The sequence below is a fragment of the Crotalus tigris genome, unplaced genomic scaffold, assembly GCF_016545835.1.
Source record: "Crotalus tigris isolate CLP2741 ecotype Arizona unplaced genomic scaffold, ASM1654583v1 scf7180000019181.594810, whole genome shotgun sequence".
NCBI classification, from domain to species: domain Eukaryota; kingdom Metazoa; phylum Chordata; class Lepidosauria; order Squamata; family Viperidae; genus Crotalus; species Crotalus tigris.
Genome location: NW_024097419.1, coordinates 201,006 through 224,187, shown reverse-complemented (window position 1 = coordinate 224,187; position 23,182 = coordinate 201,006). Strand labels below are relative to the sequence as shown.

The 23,182-nt window shown below is 38.3% G+C and overlaps 2 protein-coding genes across 16 annotated transcripts in view; one reads left to right on the top strand and one right to left on the bottom strand.

Moving 5' to 3' along the window:
- Positions 1 to 233: 233 nt before the first annotated feature.
- Positions 234 to 13,143, top strand: LOC120315893 (choline dehydrogenase, mitochondrial-like). Of its 2 annotated transcripts, none has more exons than XM_039360915.1 (8): positions 234 to 788; positions 2,421 to 3,216; positions 6,970 to 7,121; positions 8,597 to 8,726; positions 9,160 to 9,294; positions 10,626 to 10,768; positions 11,253 to 11,355; positions 11,825 to 13,143. In XM_039360915.1, the coding sequence occupies exons 2-8, from the start codon at positions 2,472 to 2,474 to the stop codon at positions 12,241 to 12,243; spliced, it is 1,827 nt and encodes a 608-aa protein (XP_039216849.1). In that variant the 5' UTR covers positions 234 to 788; positions 2,421 to 2,471; the 3' UTR covers positions 12,244 to 13,143. The 2 variants fall into 2 exon arrangements, with proteins under 2 accessions (XP_039216849.1, XP_039216850.1); XM_039360916.1 differs by lacking the exon at positions 234 to 788 and adding an exon at positions 890 to 1,177.
- Positions 13,144 to 15,416: 2,273 nt separating this feature from the next.
- Positions 15,417 to 23,182, bottom strand: part of CACNA1D (calcium voltage-gated channel subunit alpha1 D) — a 157,090-nt gene continuing 149,324 nt past the window's right edge. For all 14 annotated transcript variants that reach the window (XM_039360901.1, XM_039360911.1, XM_039360912.1 and 11 more), the window contains 2 exons: positions 21,117 to 21,425; positions 15,417 to 17,625 (listed from right to left, as the gene is read on the bottom strand). In XM_039360901.1, coding sequence (XP_039216835.1) covers positions 17,332 to 17,625; positions 21,117 to 21,425 — 603 coding nt within the window. In that variant the 3' untranslated portion in view covers positions 15,417 to 17,331. The remainder of the gene's footprint in view (positions 17,626 to 21,116; positions 21,426 to 23,182) is intronic.

Below are 23,182 nucleotides of genomic sequence, written 5' to 3'. Positions count from 1 at the left end.
TACGTGCACTGATTAAGGTTAAACTTTACTCGCTAAACATTTTAAAAAGTATCCTTTTGTGTAGTTGGATGGGGGATGGAACTTTGAAGTAGGGAAAGGGTCAGTATTCTTCCACATCAGGACAGATAAGAGATGTAAGTTGTCAAAAAGGTTTCCAGAAGTTGTTTTTTTTAAAAAAAGTTAAGACACAAAGAATCAAGTTGTCTGGAATTACTAAAATTTATTTATTTATTGAATTTATTACTCTTGTAAAAGTATCACTGTAACCTGGAAGGGAGAAGGAGAAATACTGAAAGAAACCCATGCTTTCAGCTAGAAAATCTTTCATATTGTTGCAGGTGAGGAATGAAGTGGAGAAGAAAGATGTTTATTCAAGTCGCTTCTCTGCAACCGACCTGCTCAGACTCGGAGGCGGCCTACATTACTGTACAAGAAACGTTGCGAGCGATCACTGCACCTCTGAAGACTTGCCCGTCTAGTTATGCCATCCCGCTCCTTTCTCCGCGCACTCCTTCCAGGAACTAAAAGGGGGAGGAGAGGAACGAGACGCCTCCATCGATCTAATATGGAGAATCCTGGCAGTCCAACCCCCGCAGGGGCCCGCCTCCTTCTAGTGCCTGCCCGGGTGCTCTTTGGACTGGGCAGATGCCGTCAGCAAAGCCGAAGTCGGCGCTCGAAAGTTTCGCTCCTCCTCACCAGAGCGCGAGGAGCGTAGGAGTTTTGCGACGAATGAAGCGAAGCTCCAGGATCCCCGGGAGACGGAGTGGCGCGCGCCAGGCTTAGGCAGTGTGAGTAGGTGAAGCAGCAGCACGTGGCGGCTGGGCGGAGCGGGGCGGGGCTGCGTTGGCAGAGGACGTGGGCGAAGGAGGCAGAGTTGGGTGGGGTGAGAGAACGCTCGGCATGGCGGAATCGGTTGGGTTACCAGAGAAACGAGATCTCTGTTGTCCCCGCCCCCCGCTTCAAAGTTCTTGGGGCAGCGAGCAGAGTTGGAGCGCTTGGTAGAATCCAGGCGGTCTTAAAAAGAAGCCGATCTGCTCTCTTGTGCAACAAGTACAAATTGAGTGGAAGTTCTCAGGAAAAGGAAGGACAGCTTTCTTAGCCCGTGGAACCGATACCGGGAGCCTTTGCGCTAGGCAAAGCAGGGTGGGAGATGTGAACGAAGGGTTTGGTGTGACAGGTATCTTGCTCTTCTGTGAAATCAAAAGCTTTAGCCTAAGAAAGAATCCAAAGCACTTGTATGAGAATCTTTGATATTCACGCCGCCTTCGCCTCCTCCCCTTCATTTGTCGAAAATCAATTAAAATTACCGTTTTTAGTTTTGCATGGAGTTAATCTCGGTTCTGCACTTCTGAGTTTGGTTGTTTTGGTTGTTTAAATCTCAGATCACTTTAAATGGGACTTTACGCAGGACTTTAAATGTGCATCTTCAATGTTTAAAACTTAAATATTTAAAGGTGACTGCAGTCTCGGAAGCAGTGTACTGTACTGTGCTGTAGTTGGATGTTGGGCTAGGACTGGTGTGACACAGGTTCAAATTCCCCCTTGATCAGGGAAATAATAATAAAGTTGGAAGGGACCTTGGAGGTCATCTAGTCCAACCCCCTGCTCGGGCAGGATCATTCTCACACTACTAATTAACCTCACAGGTTGACAAGATAAAATGAGGGGATACACCATGTTTGCTTCGTTGTGACCCAGAACTCAGTGCAGTAAATAAAAACAAATAGTAGCTTCTGGCTCAAGCAGGAAACCTACGCAAAATCTACTGCTTTGCACTACTGAGGAAATAGGACCATTGCGTGGAGCGACCTTTCTCCCCAGTCATCATGTGGATATTTGAATCCATATTGGATTTAACTGGATTTAATGCATACTTCTGAATACATATTGGGTGCCCCAAAATGGGGGTAGGAGAAGCAAGTGGATGAAAAGTGGATGGTGAAAAAAACAAAATACATAAACTAAACTCATACCTATCTACCTTGGACACTTCCATTCCCCTGATATCCCACAGTTCTCCAGAAGGTTTATACAAAGTGATACATAACTATATAAGAAGTAATGTTGAAAATGGTTTTGCTTTTGAGAAATGCAAAGTAACAGATGAGTTTTGTCACAATTAGATGAAATGTGAGTGAGGAACTACAAAGTGTTTTGTTTAACAATCCATAAAGTAAAGATGTTTTGCAATGGCAATACCGTAAAAGTTTCAAAGTAATATGTGCACTAACCTAACATCCATTAAAAGAAATTCAAATTTTATATCTTTTAACCTGCCTCTCCCCATATTTCAACTTTGTGCTTAAAGAAATGTATGATTTAAGCCATTTTAAATGATACAGTGACATAGTTTATATCGTACATTAATATACATTTTTGTGTTATATTTCATTTTACTAAGATCATTTTTCCCTTTCTAGGTTAGAATATTTGGACCCAAATTGACTACATCTGAAATAACATAGGAAATAATGTCTTTCTTAATCAAAGGTGCTCAAAAGCATGGCATTATATGTCAAACCCACAAAGAATTATTCAAAAGATGTATACCGAAGAGTTCAAAAGCTTTCAAAGGACAAACGATGAGATCTTCACAAGCATCCTCTCCACTTAATTCTAAAAATATGGACTCTTTCAGTTATATAATAGTCGGAGCTGGGTCTGCAGGATGCGTTTTAGCCAACCGATTGACTGAAGATCCTCACCACACTGTGAAGCTACTTGAAGCAGGTCCCAAAGATACTGTTTTAGGTAGCAAACAATTATTGTGGAAGATTCATATGCCTGCTGCTTTAACTTATAATCTCTGTGATGAGAAATACAACTGGTACTACCATACAACACCCCAAAAACACATGGATAATCGTATCATGTACTGGCCCAGAGGACGAGTCTGGGGTGGTTCCTCATCCCTCAATGCCATGGTGTACATTCGGGGCCATGCAGAAGATTATAACAGGTGGAGTCAAGAAGGGGCTGTTGGATGGGACTATGAATTCTGTTTGCCGTATTTTAAGAGAGCACAAACTCATGAGTTAGGGGCTGATCTTTATCGAGGAGGGGATGGCCCACTTCATGTGTCAAGGGGAAAAACAAAAAACCTTCTTCATTGCACATTCCTGGATGCAGCTCAGCAAGCTGGGTACCCTTTCACAGATGATATGAATGGTTTTCAACAAGAAGGCTTTGGCTGGATGGATATGACAATATATAAAGGTTAGCTTTGACGGGTTCTGTTTGTAGTAGGTATGAACACCAGTCTTTGTAAACTCTTACAATGATTTGAAAACTTTTTCATAATGAAAAAAGCCCATAATTGCTGATGTTTTCTTTTAAGGAGCTAATAGCATGCATTGAGAAAGAAGTTGGACTAGAAGGTGTGAAACTTTGTGGGTGTGTGGGGTGGGAACAAGGGCTATTCCTGCTATTTAAGTGGAATATTGAGTGCTATATATCAAACCTAAATTTCATTTATTTTTAAAATTTAAATTAGATTAGGTAATTAAACTCTCCACATATTTAATAATGCAGGTAATCCTTGACCACCATTGCGACCAGAATTTCTGTTGCTAAGCAAGGTGATTGTTAAATGAATCACACTCAATTTCACAACCTTTTCTTTGTTATTGTTGTGAAGTGAATCACTGCAGTTGCTTATTTATTTATATACCATATTTAGAGACAGCCCATCTCCCTCAAAGAGCGACTCTTAAGTGAATCGTATGTTCAATAAGCAAAGCCGGCTTCTGCCATTGACTTTGGTTATCGGAAGTCAGCAGGGAACATTGCAAAATGGTGACCACGAGGTTCTGGGAAACTGGAACCCTTGTAAATATATACCATTTGCTAAGCACACAGTTTTAATCATGTAACTGGGAGGGATGGTACGATGGTTGTATGAAGATCAGCTGCAAGCCACTTTTTTCAATGCCGTTGTAACTTTGAATGAACAATAAGCAAATGTTGTGAATCGAGGACTACTGTATTAAGATTACTGTAAATAATTTTATGTAATCGTGTCACCATAAATTAGTGTAAACTGGAATATTCTTCAAAATTACACAAGTACAAAAATGACAAACTTTATAAATGTAATTATTAGAGTGTGAACTTTTCAGTGTAAAACTGAAATGTAGCGACTGATATATTTATTCCTGGTCTGAGAATTGATAGCATCAGTCACAGTTTTTTCTCAGCAGACATTCTTTTGGACTATTAAAGCAGCAGCTTCCAGAGGAATCTGTCAAAACAGTCAAGATGACAGAAGTGATGTTGTGATGCAAGCCTGTCCCCTTGTAAATGCATATGTGACATTGATGCACATATAAAGGGAGCACTGTTTGCATCCTAAACTGTCTCCTCCATTTTGCCTGTTTTGATACTGTCCATAGATGTTGCTGTATTCAGGTTAACCCTTCCTTTCAAAATATAATTGTGAGTAAAATAAATTAATTACAGCATAAACCTTATATCAAGTAACAATTGATTTTAAATATTCATTATGGAAGAACTGACATTTATTTATTTATTTATTTATGAGACTTATATACCGCTTTAAGTGCAAGCATTCTTAGAGAATGTATATATATATTTACATTGCCCCCAACAATCTGGGTCCTCATTTTACCTACCCCGGAAGGATGGAAGGCTGAGTCAACCTTGAGCCGGTGAGATTTGAACTGCTGACCTGCTGAACTCAGTCAGCTAAAGTGGCCTGCAGTACTACACTCTAACTGCTGCGCCACCTCGGCTCTTATCTCGGATTTATCTCGACATTGCAAGATAAATCATAAAATTAATGTTTCTCATGAGTATCTCTGTCTTGTAAAATGCTCTGGACAAAAATCAAAGTTGAAGTATTCCTCCTGCCAGAATAGTACCTACACTTATACCTAACAAAATTCCCACAAGGAAATACTTAATGATCTTGGTAAATCAATATGAAAGTGGCGTGTACTAACTTATTTATCTTTTTGGTTTATATAGTTTTTATTTTTTATTATTGTAAGCTGCCCTGTGTTATCCTGAGGTAAGATGGATGGATTTTACATTTTATAAATAAATAAATTATAAACTCATAGCCATTATTAACTTCATTCATTTGCTGGTTCACTGGAATTTTTTACTTTGGCTGACAGACCAATTTCTTTCCACAGTAAATATACAATAGAGCAGCAATTGAATGATAAAACATTAACCATCTGGTTTTCGTTTAACTTGTTTCATTTTTAAAAGTTGTGTGGAAAGGTAGATACTTTATTTTGCCATGGCAAAGGGTTTGGCATACAAATTCAGAACTGCAACTTAAACTGTTTTTTGCTTGATCCTTAGATAATTATAATTGTCCACAATGGCAGCTGTTAAAATAGAAATGAATGCCTGAATTAAACCCAGTACAGAGCAACAATGTAGATTTAGGGCCAGTACTGCATGCCAGACTTAAAGGTTTTATAGGCATTTGACACCCATAGTTTATGAGAAATATTAAATAAAATCATAACAGTCTGTCAGACCTGCCACAAACCTAAACCTCTAAATAGAAATTATCCTTGGCTCCATTTATTGAGATAGGTATAGTTTTATTAGAAGTCAATATACTCAAACATTATCTTTCTCAATATCAAATTAGAGAAGCAAGCTGAACCTAAATCAAGGCAATATAAACCTATAGTCCAGTGATGCGAACCTTTTAGAGACCGAGTGCCCAAAAACCAGCCCTGCCCCTGCCTCGCCCGCTCCACCAACCCCTGCCCCTACCCTGCCCACCCGTAGGGCCATTCACTGTCTCCACAGCCTGCCGCAGATTGCCCAGGTGGCCCAGCAACGCCATGGAGGCCATGCCCTCCGCCTGTGCCCCACAGCATCAACTACACGTGCTGGTGCACGAGGATGGAGTCCTGTCCCTGCTGCCCAGCTGCCATGTCCTTGGCTGCACTCCTCCGCGCGGGCTGCATTTGGGTGCTACTCTCCTCCAGGGGGGGTACTGGTGAGGAGGGGGCTGCAGGGCAAGGAGGGGCTGGAGCGATGACATGCATGCCCATAGAGAGGGCTCTGAGTGTCACCTCTGGCATGTGTGCCATAGGTTCACCACCACTGCTATAGTCAATCAACTGAAGAGATAGACTGAGATTTGGGTTTTGAATTGGTTTCTACCCACACATATAGCAGCAGGAAGATCAGGCTTGTAAGTGGTGTATGGTATCACAATAAGATTCCTCTCATTGAAAAATCTGATTGTCATTTTTTGTGGGGACAATTCAATATACAGTGGTATCCTGGTACTCAACTGCTTGGAAACTCATCAAATTTGGTATTCAGTGCATTTTGTCCTGGTACTCATTGTTTTGTACTAAATGCACAAGCTACAACTTGTTGATGTCAGCTTCCTTGTGACTCGCTACATTATTCCTTATGGGAAAAAATTGTTTGGTACTAATCATTTTTGCTATTCATCGCTCCTCCTGTAACCAATTAACAATGAATATCAATGTATCACTGTATTTCAATTGAGAAATTGTTAAGATTTAGGACTTGATTATTTTACAGATTATTTGACTCTTTTTCTCCACTTTCAAAAACTTGCCTGTCAGTCATGTAGTAAAATATTTTTCTCAAACTATGAAATGGACTCCATTTTCAGCTGAGTTCCATTTAATCTTCACTTTCTGTTTCTCAAAAAAGGATTCAAGTTGTTGTTTTTTAATTTTTTACATGTTTTTAGTATTTTTTTGTCTTTTGTAAATGAATTTGCATTATTATTCTGCCTTGATTAATCTTCAGTTGTGGACTACGGTAATAACTTTAAAAATGTTAATATATAATCACAGTAGAACAGATAAAATTATTTTGGTATTTATTTTATTTATTAAACATTTAAAACCAGATTTTCCCAGAGCAGTTTACCATACTGAGATAACATAAATTATTTGTGTTGCAGTTATTGTCACAATAAAAACATGCATTTTATAGGTAAAAGGTGGAGTACAGCTAGTGCATACCTTCATCCTGCTTTGTCACGTCCAAACCTGTCTGCAGAAGTCAGTACACTTGTTACAAAAGTTTTATTTGAGGGGACCAAAGCAATTGGTATTGAGTATATTAAAAATGGAGAAAAGAAAAAGGTAAGAATGTGCAGTATTGTTTCTTCAACTTTGAAAAGAAAATCAACTAGCAGCTTCTACTAACTTTTCATTTTTGGCTCATTAGAGTTGTAGTAAAGGTTCTTATATTGTTGAAATAAGAGCAAAATACAATTGATACTTCAAATCCATGTCACGTATTAATCTCCAGAAAGCATTGTCGTAACCTGATCAAACTATAATGGATACCGCTCCATTCTGCACTTTTCCATTTATGTTGGGTTCCCCCCCCCCGCCCCAACTTCTCGAAATGAAATCCATACTGGTTTGAAAATAGCTATTTCTTTCATTGAGAATCCTGTCATTCTAATATTTTAAAGAGAAAGAAAAAAAGTCTGTATTTACTAAGTTTCCTTTGATAATTGACTTTTTGCTACCTTGAAACTGCACTGCTAGTTTGAAAGCCCCTTCACTATATTAATTTGAAGCTTTCATAGATACTTTGTGTTTTGAGTTATTTTATTTAGTGATATCAGCAACTCTGGGTGCACTTCTTTCACCACTGAGTCCAGCTTATTTATTAATAAGTTCATATATATTAGTTCCAGGCTTAAAATTAGGAATTCTTAAGGATGACTTCTTGTCAATTGTGAAAATAATTTATTCCTGCTCTTTCTTTAAATTAAAAAAAAATGGCAGTTCATAAGACAAATTGTTTTCCTATGTTATAATTGCAATATTATAAAAATGTAACGTGGAAGTTTTTGAAGAATCATTACATTGTTAAAATTATACTCTGGAATTAGCCACATTATAAATGGTTAAGTTAAGCTAATTTTTTCTGTGCTATACCACTGTTATGATATGATTAGTTACTTGCAGATTTGTGCCGCCAGATGACTATTCAATAGAAGAATGTGAGAAACCAATATTTTCTTTGATCTCCAGAATGTGGATGTTTTTTGATTGATGATACATATTGAAACTATTGCTTTGGTTGATAATACAAAGCAAATGTTTATTTTAATGGTATTATTTGAGTAATGTGAGATATAGGGCAGGGGTTCAAACTCAGGTCATGTGTCGTGACATATTGTGACTTTTTTCCCCTTGCTGGAGCTGGGCTGGGTGCAACTTCTGTGTGATGCATCCGGCCCATGGGCCAGCAGTTTGACACCCCTGGTTTAGGGGGAAAAGAGGCATTTGTAAGGAGAACAATACATTATTTGCACTAATAAAAGCTTTTGATTCAATATTAAATTTTGAAGAATAGTTTATGTTAACAAGGAGAAAAGTTTATTAAATAAGTTTGGATGGACAGGAAATATTAGCATTGCTTAAAAGGAAACTTTATTTAAAAATATATGATAGAGCATATTTTAATAATTTCTAGGTTACAAAACTTGTAGATATAACATGAGTATGAAAACGGAAGGCTACAAATCAATAGCATTATTTTATATTGACTTAAGTCTATCAAAATTTAGTCTGATTAAATTGCTATTATTTTATTTCAGGTTTTTGCTACTAAGGAAGTTATTTTAAGTGGTGGTGCCATAAATTCTCCACAGTTACTTCTGCTATCTGGAGTTGGAAATGCAGATGATCTAAAAAAATTAGGAATCCCTATTGTCTGCCATCTTTCAGGTGTGTATGATAGATTCAGTATAGTTCCATATAAGGCTGGGTTGAATTTGAAAGTAAAAGGTGTTTAGATGTTCCCATAGCCCAGGGGTAGGCAACCTTGGCTCAGGAATTCTGGGAGTTGAAGCCCACGAGTCATAAAAGAGCCAAGGTTGCCTACCCCTGCCATAGCCTCTTCCAAGAACTCCTTAAATCAGCTGTGTCCTTTCCTAGGTTGACATGAATTCCCTTTTTAGTAGTTACATAATCCCAGGAAAGACCAATTTCATTTATAGAATTGCAGACAAGTGCTGTGCAGACGCCCCATGGGCACTTGGAAAATCTTTCTGCTTTTCAAACCAAAGTGCTGCATTGTCCGAGTTCTATATATTTATAAATATAGTTGTAAATATTTGTAGTATGCATACATTGGACTTTTTTTGGTCATTTCTGCTAGGGGTTGGCCAGAATCTCCAAGATCATTTGGAAGTGTACATACAGCAAAAGTGCACTCAACCTCTAACACTGTATAAATCACAAAAGCCTCTTCAAATGATCAAAATTGGTCTTGAATGGTTCTGGAAATCCACAGGTATGATTTAGAATTATATTTTGTTATGTTCTCATTTTGCCAGAGATATAAATCAGCTTTTAAATGAAAGATTTAATGACTCTGTCTATTCATAATAGTTTTTTTTCTTGTAGATGATTCAGTTTTTTTTCTTGTAGATGATTCATTTCATTCCAGATAAGGAAATGCAAGGGTTTTTCAGAATTTCAGACTGTGTCTGCAAGTAGCTTTACTTCACTGGATTTTCAAAAAATGCTTAGTTGTTAATCTCTTGTAACAAACAGGAAGTTAATACTTATAGAAATTATTGAGAATTCTAAGATTGGTTGTAGCATTCAAAGAATATTTAGAATAGAAGCACAAATAATTATTGTTACTGTTGTATAACAACACTGTTTTTCTTGTGTGCTGGTCAATAACACTAATACTGTTCCATGTTAAAAACTTAACATTCTCAAATACAATAATTTCATGACAGCTAAGGCAATTTAAAATAAATTAATATGAATATATACTTTTAAATATTTTAAATGGTCAAATAATATATAAAAGCAATTATACCTGATTACAAAGTACACTGCATGTTATAAATTAAGTATATTTCTAAAGCAAAAAGAAAACCTATTTCAACTGTGAATGCTTTCATGGCAAACGAATCATGCTCTTGATTTTATAAGCTATAATATGATTTGGGTTTGTTTTGAATTAATATATGTTATTTATGACCAAGGCCACTATGGCTTGTTCAACAAATTATGACTTACATGATGCATCATCCAATGAGTTGTTGTTAATTGCGAAGTCGTGTCCGATCCATCGCGACCCCATGGACAACGTTCCTCCAGGTCTTCCTGTCCTCTACCATCTTCTGGAGTCCATTTAAATTCACACCTACTGCTTCAGTGACTCCATCCAGCCATCTCATTCTCTGTCGTCCCCTTCTTCTATTGCCCTCAGTCTTTCCCAGCATTAGGCTCTTCTCCAGTGAATCCTTCCTTCTCATTAGGTGGCCAAAGTACTTGAGTTTCAACTTCAGGATCTGGCCTTCTAAAAAGCAGTCGGGGTTGATCTCTTCTAGGACTGACCGGTTTGAACGCCTTGCAGTCCAAGGGACTCGCAGGAATCTTCTCCAGCAATCCAATGAGTACAGTCCCAAAAGCAGGTGGTAACTATGTCCTGCGAACTGGACTCCAACCACAAAGTTTTCGTAATGAGACTTAGGCACAATTTTTACTGTGTGTGGGGTGAATGTTCATAGCATAAAATACAGGGAATGTAAAATGATTTTTTGAAACCCTCATTCTTCCATTTTCATTATTTATGTATCTGGTGTTTGCTGTTTCACCTTTCAGGAGATGGAGCCACTGCCCATTTAGAGACTGGTGGATTTATAAGAAGTCGTCCAGGCATTTCTCACCCTGATATCCAGTTCCATTTCCTCCCTTCTCAGGTGATTGACCATGGGCGGGTTGCGTCACAGTTGGAAGCTTATCAGGTGAGTAGTAATACCAATTACAACATTAGAATGTCCACTGGACAGAAATATTTTCCTGAAAGGTTGTTCACATTGTACTTTTGGAAATAGTTCCCAATCCCTTTGTTGGTGGGCAGAAGGCTTAACCAGAGATGAAATAGATTCTCATTCAATGGATATACAGACAATATAATTCATCCAAAACCTCTAAAAAGGCATCTTCACATTGTAAAGGATTTTGTGGATCTCTTGTGTTTGTTAACCAATATTAACTACCCTCATTTGAATATAAAAATATAATTAATACAAGATATGATTTTCACTATAAAGCCAGCGACTAATGAAAGAAGTAGAAACCAAGCTTTGAAACCTGGAATAATTGCCTAAATCAACTGTGCAATGTCTAAATAACTTGTGAAACCTCAAGTTTCTATGAATCCCATTAGGTTATTTTATAATGAACCTTTAGATGCCATTTACCATGGATCTTCTTGGATTGTTACAGGTCCATATTGGTCCTATGCGAAGTACCAGTGTAGGAAAGCTGAAGCTGAAGAATGCAGATCCAGCTGAGCATCCAATCCTTGAGCCTAACTATTTGTCAACAGGTAATGCAGAATTATCTATATTCTGTGTTGTTGTTTTCAGCTTGTAAACTAAACTCACCTATGAACAATGTAGTTACACTTTCTATAGACAATGGCATATTGCACTGGTAGTCTTATTTTGATGGCATTTTCCATTTCTTTGTATCTTTTCCTCTTCCATCAGTCCTGGATGAAGGATTAAATGTGCAAAGATCTGTTTTAAAATTGTTATTCTACTAAATGGTACATACAGGAAATCCATTACTTCAATTTTCCTCTTTTTACATTCAAAATGTTCTTTCTTGTTCATGGCAAATAGATATTAAAATATAAAGCAATGTCCATCTTACCCGCCTTTCCTGTATCTTAAGTTGTGACATTTTACTCTGAACTGTTGTCTGAAAAGAAAGAATGTAGCATTAATATTTATATTGGCTGTGCTGAACACACAGTCATTGTGATTTAGTCTTATTTTGTGTTCTTTTAACAGAAATGGATGTCTGGGAGTTTCGCCAGTGTGTGAAATTAGCTAGGGAGATCTTTGCTCAGAAAGCATTTGAAGAATTCCGTGGACCTGAGATTCAACCAGGGGAACATATTCAGTCTGACAAAGAAATAGATGCTTTCATAAGACAAAAAGCTGATAGTGCCTATCATCCTTCGTGTACTTGCAAAATGGGACAGAGTTTTGATTCTACTGCTGTGGTTGATCCTGAGACCAAAGTTATAGGCACAGAAAATTTAAGAGTAGTTGATGCCTCAATAATGCCCAGTATTGTTAGCGGGAATTTAAATGCCCCAACCATCATGATAGCAGAGAAGGCTGCTGATCTTATCTTGGGATTGCCACCACTTCGAGAGAAAAATGTTCCAGTATATAAACCTCAGACTCTGGAAACTCAGCGTTAACTTTTTGCTCTGCACTAGAAGTTTGCCTCCATAGGAGAATCTTGGCCTACTTTTTCTGTAAGAACATGTATAAAGAGTAGCACCACTTGATATGTTTTTCTATAGCATTAAATCAAAAATCTACTTTCAATGTCAAGAAAAAGGATGTAGAATAGAAATGATGCTTTACTTCAGTTAGTATTTGTTAATAATAGATTACTAAAAACATCTGATTAACCACATAATTATTATAAATAGACACTTGATAGTATGTGCAGTAAATTTTTACCATAAAACAGAAGTCAGATTTTGCACAGTCCTACAAAACAGTGGAAGGAAAAATAACAAAAATAGAATGTAGTTTATGGCTTTTGATTCTATGTAATAACAAATAGATGGGCTAATACATTTAATATTTTGCCTATTTTCCACATCCGGTCTAAAGGTAAAAGAGAAAATAGCAACATATTTTTTCTAGTACACAAGGCAGCATTTAATCTCAGAATGAAATAAAATTGTCATATTGACACCATTCTGTAGCTGAATTTTATTCAGGATAGTTTTCTTGGATTATTCTAAATAACTGAAGCAGAATTATGTTCAGATTAGACCTCTTTGACCTATATTCTGTATCTTGTACATTTGAGACATTTTTTTCAATTGGTCACTAAAGAATAGAAAAGAATGAAAGGCCTGCTGAAATGACGCCGTGCTTTTAGTAGAAATAATCATGATTAAATTATGTTGCTTGTGCTTTGCAAAATATTTTATTTCTGGAATATGCAAATTTTAATATAATTATGTTTAGCCTCGGGGTTTTGTTTGTTGTTTTGCTCTCTTTCTATAGGCACTGCTATGATTTATTTTGTCTTACCTTATTGTTTAAATACATTAAGAGAATAATAAAGGCAATGCACTGAATTGGTCTCATTAAACCAGATTATTTGCATCCTTAGTTGAAAACTAGGGGGAGTTGACTTTAATCCACACTTTAATCTGGCAAGTGTTCCATTAAAAAATGGCCGATCAGCTAACCCATAGGAGATGGATTTAGTTGTGAACTAACTCAGGCATAAAAAAGGTTAAACTAATCAATGAGTTGTATTACAGGAACTTCTAAACTACATTTTTGCATACCTAGGCCTCCAGAAAAGAGAGAAAGAGCAATAAGATGGGATGATAAGATGGAATAGGTGGACAGAGACTGAAGAATTTTAATATGCAACCACCTACATGCTTCAGGGCAAAAATTATTTAAGAATAATATTGTCCTGAGCCAATAGAGGCATGAGGCATGAAGATTGATATACTCCAGCTGAGAGGCTTCCAAATCCAACTCTGCAATTTCAAGACGAGATTAGCCATGCAACCTGGCAAGAGATAACAGACAAGCATTATCCCCTACTGGTTCCTACAGCCTGAACTCCACACAGATATGGTATCTAGAACATATCACCTTAAAGTGCCCTTGATTGCCATCAAGATTTCCATGAGGATCACAACCATCCTCCTCTTTCCTTAGGATCATGAATAGTGGAGAACTCAGAATCTTGGAGAGCCTGTCTCTAAAAAAGCAGTATCTGTGCCTTCACCCAGCCAGGTTTCAGTAATAGACACCAGCTGGTTTGTTCATCCACCATCAGAATTTGAATGGAAAGATCCAAGGATGAAACTGCTCTCTCCCTTTCCATAATGGTTTGCCCAGCACCACTATCACAGCTTCTTGACTTGACCTGATATTACTATTCCCTTTTTCCATTCCCCTCAAGTTGCCTACATGCCATCTTCACTGCCTTTCAGCCAACTACAGACATTGTCTTAGCGCTTAACTCTGCCACACTCCCCAATTGGCAATAATCTGCCTAAATTTGATCTCAGTCAAGTTTCCGTTCTCCCTTCTCTATTCCTTCCAATTTTACTTGGCCCAGTTTCTACCCCACTCTGACAGGAGACTTTAGAGGATCACTCTGGGGAAAGGGGATATTGTCAGTCATTCCCTGCTTCTCATCCAGGGTAACTCCTGTCACATAGTCCGCAAGGGATTCAACAGCTTTGATAGAGCAAAACTCGCTGTTGCTGGCCCTTCTATGGTTTGCTAGGACCCTGTACACTCCATCAACAGACACCTCGACCTACAACCAGCCTACGAACATCTCAGAATTCAAATCAACTGCACAGAATTCAAATCAACCAACCAGAGACAGTACCAACCCTCAACCAACCCACACAAGCCCCTCTACACCAGTTCACCTCCCAATGGCCCTCACCTGATGTAACCTTCCCATCACAAGATTCTCACTGGTGACCCACACAAGACCCATCACAAGACCCTGACCTGATATGACTCTCACTTGATATGACCTTACCAACACAAGATTTACTGACCGCACGAAGCCCTTCTAAACAGAAGAACATTGATTTTGATATCCCCTAAATTCCACTGAATATGTTACCTAGCCTGGTAATGAAACATTCAGAAACCAACCCACAAGCTTGGAGAATAAACCTTCACCTTTACCCTGTACATTGCCCAGATTCACTAGTGAGATTTTCAGACCAGCTTTCATTGAAGCAGCAACACTTTTTGGCTATCAATTCTGGCAGCCATGCCCACAAGCCAGGCTCTGACAACAGCTCCTTTTGTTACCTAGCCATGATAGCCATTGCAACCAGGCCCCAGCTGAATTCCCCAGCTGAATGTGTCATGTCTCCCATCTGATGTGCAGTTTCCTGGTTCTAATCTTCCATCAACATATCCACTACCGACAACAATAGTTCAAAAGCAGTAGCACCCACTTCATTGCTCATTATTCTGAAAACCTCACTTGGATCCCAAACCTTAGAGCAGGGGTGTCAAACTTGCAATGTCACATGACATGTCGTGACGTATCGCAACTTTTTTTCCATTGCCGGCAATGGGGTGGGCATGGTTTCAGCATGACGCATCCAGCTCGCGGGCCGGCAGTTTGACACCCCTGCCTTAGAGTATGTTTCCTGTTGCCATGATGTCATTCTTCCAAATTCAGATTGTGAATGTAGGGGTGTTTCCCACTTCCTTAGATGACTGCTCCCTGTGATGTCATGGAAATCAGGGACTAGGGAAGAAAGAAGCAAAGCCCATGATTCAGACACAGAACTGTGGGGCAAAAAGAAATCGCCAATTGCATTTGTTGGTAAGAAGAGACAAATTATAATAACATTATTACACAATTTTATTCTCAGTAACATTTTGCATTTATTTTCATACAAAATGATGTAGGTCAAGAAATAATGTACAAACCTTTAAATTCTCTCGATATTTGAAAGAAGAGGTTTGTAAGGTATTCATAGCAAATTGCCACTGTGTACAAAAATGTTTATATTAATCTTAGCTGTGTACGTCACGATTTTGAAACGTGACAACTGCTACCTATTTTGTTAATACAGATAACCCTGATAAAGTTGCTTGGCAGAACAAGTCTATTTATCCAATGTTAATAAAATAAACTTTTGATATTTATTGGTTTCCAAAATCATGTTATTTTCAGTGTTGGGATTTTACTGCATCACAAACAACATTGAAGCCCTCCTTTGATTGTATAAAAACAAATCCTGAAAACATTACATATAGAACATCAAAAAGTTTGTCAACCATGCCATTTTCTCAACAATTTAGGAATGTTTTGGTTATGTAAATCATCATCGTCAAAACACTCCACTTCAAGCTGTGTAACTTGTTAACTATTCATTTTGTAAATTGTATCTAAGTAGGAAATCTCTACCAAATAGAATGCTCATCGTGGTTCAGTACTATGCACCTTCATTAAAAAAACAACCCATTTTATATAATGGGGCTTTTTATTAGAAAAATGGTGTAGGATTGGAACGTCAATCTGTGTTTATTTCAAAATTAAAAAAAAACCTTGCCAAACTGATAGCTTTTTGTATTCTTGTTTCTAGCTGTTATTGCAAGAGTTGTAGAGATAAATCCAGTTTGTTTGCTCTCAAAAAGACAGCAGATTCCAAATAACTTTCCAAATACAAGATTATAATTACTCATTTTCTATGTGTTAACATTGTAAAGTCAGAATCCAATTGACTCAAAATATTTTATAAAATCTCTGTTGCATCAAGTTTTTTTAAAATCTTTACTTCAAAAACATTTTATAATGAAGGTGGCTCTATTTAAATATTTAATTCTATAGTGCTATACAGTCCAAGTAAAAATACTTCTATTTAGAATTCAGTGAAGAATTGCAATAATGAGGCTCCATAAATATTGCTGCGGTTCAATTACGGTACAATAATTACAAAATATAGAACATCTCTTTACAAATACAAATTATGATAGATTAGAATTTATTTACAATAATCTCTGCTATATAGTTTTTAACAAACTGTCCTATCTAGTTCTACTTTAACCTGGTTGCAAGTGCATTAGTAAAAATGCAAATATTCCAGTGTATTTTGCCCTTGATATGATAGTCATAAAACAGACTATTTTTAATGATGTTTTACTATGTAAACTGCTGTTACATATGAGAAAAACGCTTTCAGCAGCAGATGAAACAATCTCTTGCAAAAAGAGTTTGGTAAAATGTATTAAGGAGCTTTTTAAAAAAAATAAGCAAATTTTAAAATAATATATCTGAGTGGGTATGCTGAATGCAGTGGATTTCTGAAATGCTTTGTGATCAGAGGTAATGACACATTTGATTGTCATCACCACAGCCTTCTGAAGACCTCTTTAAAAGTGCCAATCTTTTTTCCACTGAGAATTGTGAACACTCTAGAAGGCAGCAGAACACAATTGGAAGACAGCAATCTTTCCACTTCCTCTGTTTTTGTTTTAACACAAACGGGTTAAAATCTTCTTGGTTCTAAAGATATGCCTTCGTTCCCTGATGCGCCCGCGATTCTGTAGCAAAGGCCTTGAAGAAATCATTCGAATCCTGATTCATTATACTGGAAACACGTACTAATAAATAAAAGTATGGCTTCCTCACAATGTGACAATAACATCACTCATGCAAAGCTCGATTCCTTATTGATTCCAACTAGTGCCTAGCATCATAGAACTAGGAGGCACTTCTGTTTGTTTAAAATCAAACTTTTTTTTCTCACTAAATACTATAAAGTTGTAATGCATATCATTTCATCAGATAAGTCTTCTTCATATTTTCCAGTATCTGGCTCTTCATCACTAAAGCCAGGACCAAATTCTTGAAGTTCGTAATCTTGTCTATTTAAAATAGGGAACATGTCACTATTAGTTCCATTGCTAATGTCTCCATTGAGAAGGTGGCTTGCAGCACTTTCCATCTCGTCAATAGTCATATCACAGGCATCTGCAATCTCATGTTTTGTTGCAGAAACAAACTTTGGGTCCCTTGCATAGTGTCCTAATCCTTCAGATATAAGCACCTGAAAAGGTAACAGCATAAACATTGTGTTGGCATTATGTTATCAAAAGCAACAGTGCAGAACAGCGGACGCTTATACAGCAAGCCTGGGTCTATTGCTGAAGAGATTCTCAACCTTTGACCTGGCTCTCCCACATCCAATTTCTTGACTACACATTTAGAATATAATATTAAAGAAAGTACATCTGTTATTTTCACAGATAAACTGCCAGAATGCTCCTTTCATTCAAATGACTACGCTCAACTAGGACTTGCAGAATTGCCAATAGCAGCCATTTGCTTACTAGACAAATAATGTCTTTCTATTTTGAAACCTGAGGACTGGAAAAAAATTATTATCAAAATGCACAAAAGTCATGGGATCTTATTTAATGCATATATATATATATATATATATATATATATATATATATATATATATATATATATATATATATAATGTTCAAAAATGATAGTAAAAATGCGACTCCCGGGCACAGGAGAGTTTAAAGTTAAAATACTTTAATTAAAGTATTTTACTATATTAAAAGGTTGCCAAGCTTTCGTTGGGAAAACTCCCCAACATCTTCAGGGCTGAGAGACCGTTTCTAACAAGGTGATTCAAACGGGTTCCATAGACGTCTGCGCGTGGTTCCTAGACTGTGCTAGCATTCCCTGCTGAACAGCTGATAGGTGGGGGTGGGGAATCGGAGTAAAGATTTCTTCTGTCGTTCTCTCGAGCACTTTTGTTCACATTTCCGTCGACCTCAGGGGGTATTGTTAAAGTTATGTTCCGCCCTCTCCCGGCAGTATTGGCTCTCGTTGCAGTGGGGGGGTTTAGTTTGATGTCATTGTGTATCCTACCATGGAGGCGGGGCTTCATCGGCTGCAATTTAACATCTTTCCTCTGCTGCGTGCTCCCATATTTATCTTCGCTCGCATGTACAAGCATCAACTGGATGTGGTATTTTTCAATGTTTGAATCATCATCCTCCATCATGGTGTCCCCCATGCTCATCTTCCCTCGTAGGTCAATATTCAGGTTAAATCCCCCCCATTTCTGTGAGCAAAAGTCTGTTGGTATTTGGGCAGATTCCCCGCTCATGTTACTTTCCCTTTTATCAAGCGAGCGGGTCGTCATCACATGTTTTTTCTCCCCTCTCTGTATGGGATATCCACCTTTATTATTATTATGGGTAGTGCTAAATTTAGTGGTTCTATCCTCAAATTTCTTAAGCGCTCCAATGTCATTATTATTGTTTTCTCCAATTAAAGAGAAATTCCCTGTTCAGCAGGGAATGCTAGCACAGTCTAGGAACCACACGCAGACGTCTATGGAACCCGTTTGAATCACCTTGTTAGAAACGGTCTCTCAGCCCTGAAGATGTTGGGGAGTTTTCCCAACGAAAGCTTGGCAACCTTTTAATATAGTAAAATACTTTAATTGAAGTATTTTAACTTTAAACTCTCCTGGTGAACGCGCTTTATTCATTCCATATATATATATATATATATATATATATATATATATATATATATATATATATATATATATATATATGTTTTCTGAGGTTTCGCGGGTATTTGTATGTAGGTCTTTGGTTGTTCGGGTTTTCTCCCACGTAAAATTGGAAGTGTCTTGGCGACGTTTCGACGAAGTCCCATTCGTCATCTTCAGGCTGGTGCTTTCAGCTTCGTGCTTTGAGCAGCAATGTGTGGTCTTAGCTGTTTCTTCCTTTTAACTGCCAGTGGGGGTATGAACTGATTGGGTGGGAGCTTGGCTGTGTTCTGATTGGGTGGAGGTGTGTTCTGAATGGTTAGGGGCTTGGCTGTGCTCTGATTGGCTGGGGGAGTGTTCTGTTTGGTTGTGCTCAGGTTAGTCTGAGTTGCAGAGGGGTTTAAGATTTTGGGCTGCCTTGCTATTTTTTGGCTTCGCGTTCGTGGTCGTGCCTCATCTTCATGGAGGGTGTCAGTTTGCTTCATGTATGGATTGGAGGGGTTTAAAGTGGCTAATGATGCAGCTGTGGTCTGGCTTCTGGTTTGTGGTCGTGCCTCATCATCGGTGTGGCTTTGGGTTTGTTTTTTGCGTGGATGTGTGGTGGTGACATCCTGTGTGGTTTTTGTGAGTGTGGGTCTGGTATCATTTTTTGTGTTAGGGAGTCGTTTGTCAATAAGGGCGGGTTTCCAAATGAAATCCCATGCACCACTTGTCCCACCACATACATTGGACAAACCAACAGAAGAATAAGTGCACGCATTGAAGAACATAAGAACTCAGTCAAAAAAGAGGAACCAACATCTTCCCTGGTCCAACACCTTAAAGCCACAGGACATGAAATTGACTTTAAAAATACCAGAACCATTGCCAAAAGTGAACATTTTAATAACAGAATAATCAGAGAAGCCATCGAGATAGAAAAACGCCCACACAGCATGAACAAGCGAGATGATACCTCCCGCCTACCAGCCATTTGGAAACCCGCCCTTATTGACAAACGACTCCCTAACACAAAAAATGATACCAGACCCACACTCACAAAAACCACACAGGATGTCACCACCACACATCCACGCAAAAAACAAACCCAAAGCCACACCGATGACGAGGCACGACCACAAACCAGAAGCCAGACCACAGCTGCATCATTAGCCACTTTAAACCCCTCCAATCCATACATGAAGCAAACTGACACCCTCCATGAAGAGGAGGCACGACCACGAACGCGATTAGCAAGGCAGCCCAAAATCTTAAACCCCTCTGCAACTCAGACTAACCTGAGCACAACCAAACAGAACACTCCCCCAGCCAATCAGAGCACAGCCAAGCCCCTAACCATTCAGAACACACCTCCACCCAATCAGAACACAGCCAAGCTCCCACCCAATCAGTTCATACCCCCACTGGCAGTTAAAAGGAAGAAACAGCTAAGACCACACATTGCTGCTCAAAGCACGAAGCTGAAAGCACCAGCCTGAAGATGACGAATGGGACTTCGTCGGAACGTAGGTCTTTGGTTGTTCGGGTTTTCTCCCGCGTAAAATTGGAAGTGTCTTGCCAAGACACTTCCAATTTTACGCGGGAGAAAACCCGAACAACCAAAGACCTACATACAAACACCCGCGAAAACCTCAGAAAACATATATATATATATATGCATTAAATAAGATCCCATGACTTTTGTGCATTTTGATAATAATTTTTTTTTATATATATGTATGTATGTATAGTATAGTATTCAGGCATCTTATGTTCAGTAGAATATTAAAGCATTCTCTTTGGGTTAATAGAAAAAACAAATTCAGATCTAAGGTATCTGGGTAAATGATGCTATCTTAATCTCTGGAATATAAGAAAAATAACAGCATAATTTTATCATGTAAGGTATATTTTATTGTGAATACACATTTCTCATAACGTAATACGATAAAACAAAGTATTTGTAATGTCAGATAATACTCCATTTTCAGAGGTTAGTTCCTGACCAGCTCAGAACAAAGGTTTGAAACACTTACCGCTTCTACCAAACTGTCGGCGCTTCTCTGTTTGTCACTATACTTATGCCTAAAGTCACTTGGTACAGTCAAATTAGCTGGTGTAAATGTCCGATATGCAATATCAGGGTCATCGGTATACCAGGAGCTCCTATGCAAAGATGGCAGGCTACCATTCATATATTCTGCAGAATCAGGTTGATCAACTTGGATAAGAGGTGTATAATAAAGAGAGCGGTCCCGGTTGGGTGGTGTAGCCCAGGAACGTGTTGAGTGACTCGGAGAATGTCTATGTACTTTTGTGGCATCCAGACCTGCAACTGCCATGACCTGAGGAAGTAATAAAATGTTCATACAATTCCAAGCTTACAGAGGCAATATTTCCTTAAATATTAGCTGTGAAAGGTCACTGAACTGCTGCTAGGGTTTTAAAGACTCAAGAATAATGAAAGGAGGGAAATGGATAAAGGAACAATAATGTATTCTTTAAGGAAACTTTCATTTATTTCTCTTCTGTGGTTCATATAATAAAGCATATTAAACATGTATTATTAGCAGCCCTTTGTAGATTTGGAAAACTATTTTGGAACTTTGATTAGGATTGGATGTTTGCTGTATTAGGATGCTGGCCTCAAAATCCATTATATGCCTCTAAGCATGCAAGCATGTAATGTAACACCATTAATGTGTGCCAGACACTCTCAAATTAGGTTTCCTGAAATTCTGTTGTTTACCACGAAAAGTTAATTGACTTCTCCCTGCTTTCCTATTTCATGGTAAAGGACAGTAAATTATATTTAGGACTGATGAAGATTTTATATGCATCTTCCACTTAGTTATACGGATGTTTATGAATACTGGCTGATACATACAGAAAGACACAGGTATGTAGTTACATAATACATTTCCATTGCAATATCTATCTCTGTGTGAGAATTATTCTACCTTTGTTCTCTGACATGTCAGCATCTCCAGAGCAGGGTTTTTAAGTGTAACATTTCAAAACATGTTTTTTTCTAAACTCAATTGCACCCATCTTAAGCTGTTTTTAATATGATGGCTTCTTTCCAGCTATGTTTTAATGGATATTTGATTTGGGAAAGATAAACAGAAGTCAGATTGTATCTGCTATTAGTGATTCTGCCCTGGCAAAATCTAGCTAGAATAACCAGATTCTGTCATGGTATTGTTGGTGATGGAATTGTTTTATTACCTCTTAGTTTGTCAGCTTGCCTCACCAGGGACACAAATGTTAATACCCAGAACCTGACAAAGTTGGGTTTCTCTTTTTCTTCTCATTTCTCCTTGGAACTTTCCCTTATTTTAAAATATGGAAAAAGGGTAAACTGTCATCTGATTCTTTTTAATACTGCTGATGTAGGGAACCTAGATTGTCAATTCCAGGCAACCGCTATTCACTGGCAACTAGTCATGCTTTTCTATTCTTGCCAAGCAAGCCTATTATAGCTCTTGAGATTGAGATGGGAACAAAGTTATTTGCCATGTTTTTTTAGCCTCCTCAGGGAGTCTCACCAGGGAATAGAGGTAACCCTCACTTACTCATTGTGAAGTTGTGACAGCCTTGAACGAGTGATATTGATGACCAGCCCTCAAAATTCCAACTGCTGCAATGCCACCATGGACATGTGATTGCGATTTGGGCACTTGGCAGCCAGTTTGAACTTATCATAGTTGCAACACCCAGCAACTGCATGATTAGCATTTGTCAATGCCCATAAGGAAAGTCAATACAGAAGTCAGCAGGGAAGGTTGTAAGACATTCTGGTAAATCCCTATGGCCTTCCTGCACTCATGACTTGCCACACCAACCGTGTGTTAGTGCCCCACAGAGCTGTCCATCACTGGCCTTCTTGTGCTCATGTGTAGCCTGCACTGGGTCTCACAAGTCATTCCCCCAATGGTATCCCCCTCCCACTGCACCCCCACAGTCCATACATGGAACTCCCACTGCTTCCCACTTAACAACCCATGCATCTTGCTGTCACGATGGCAACCATGACTGCCAGGATTGCCATCGCTAAATAATGCACTGATTTGACACTGGACTTTTCAACTACTTTGCTTAG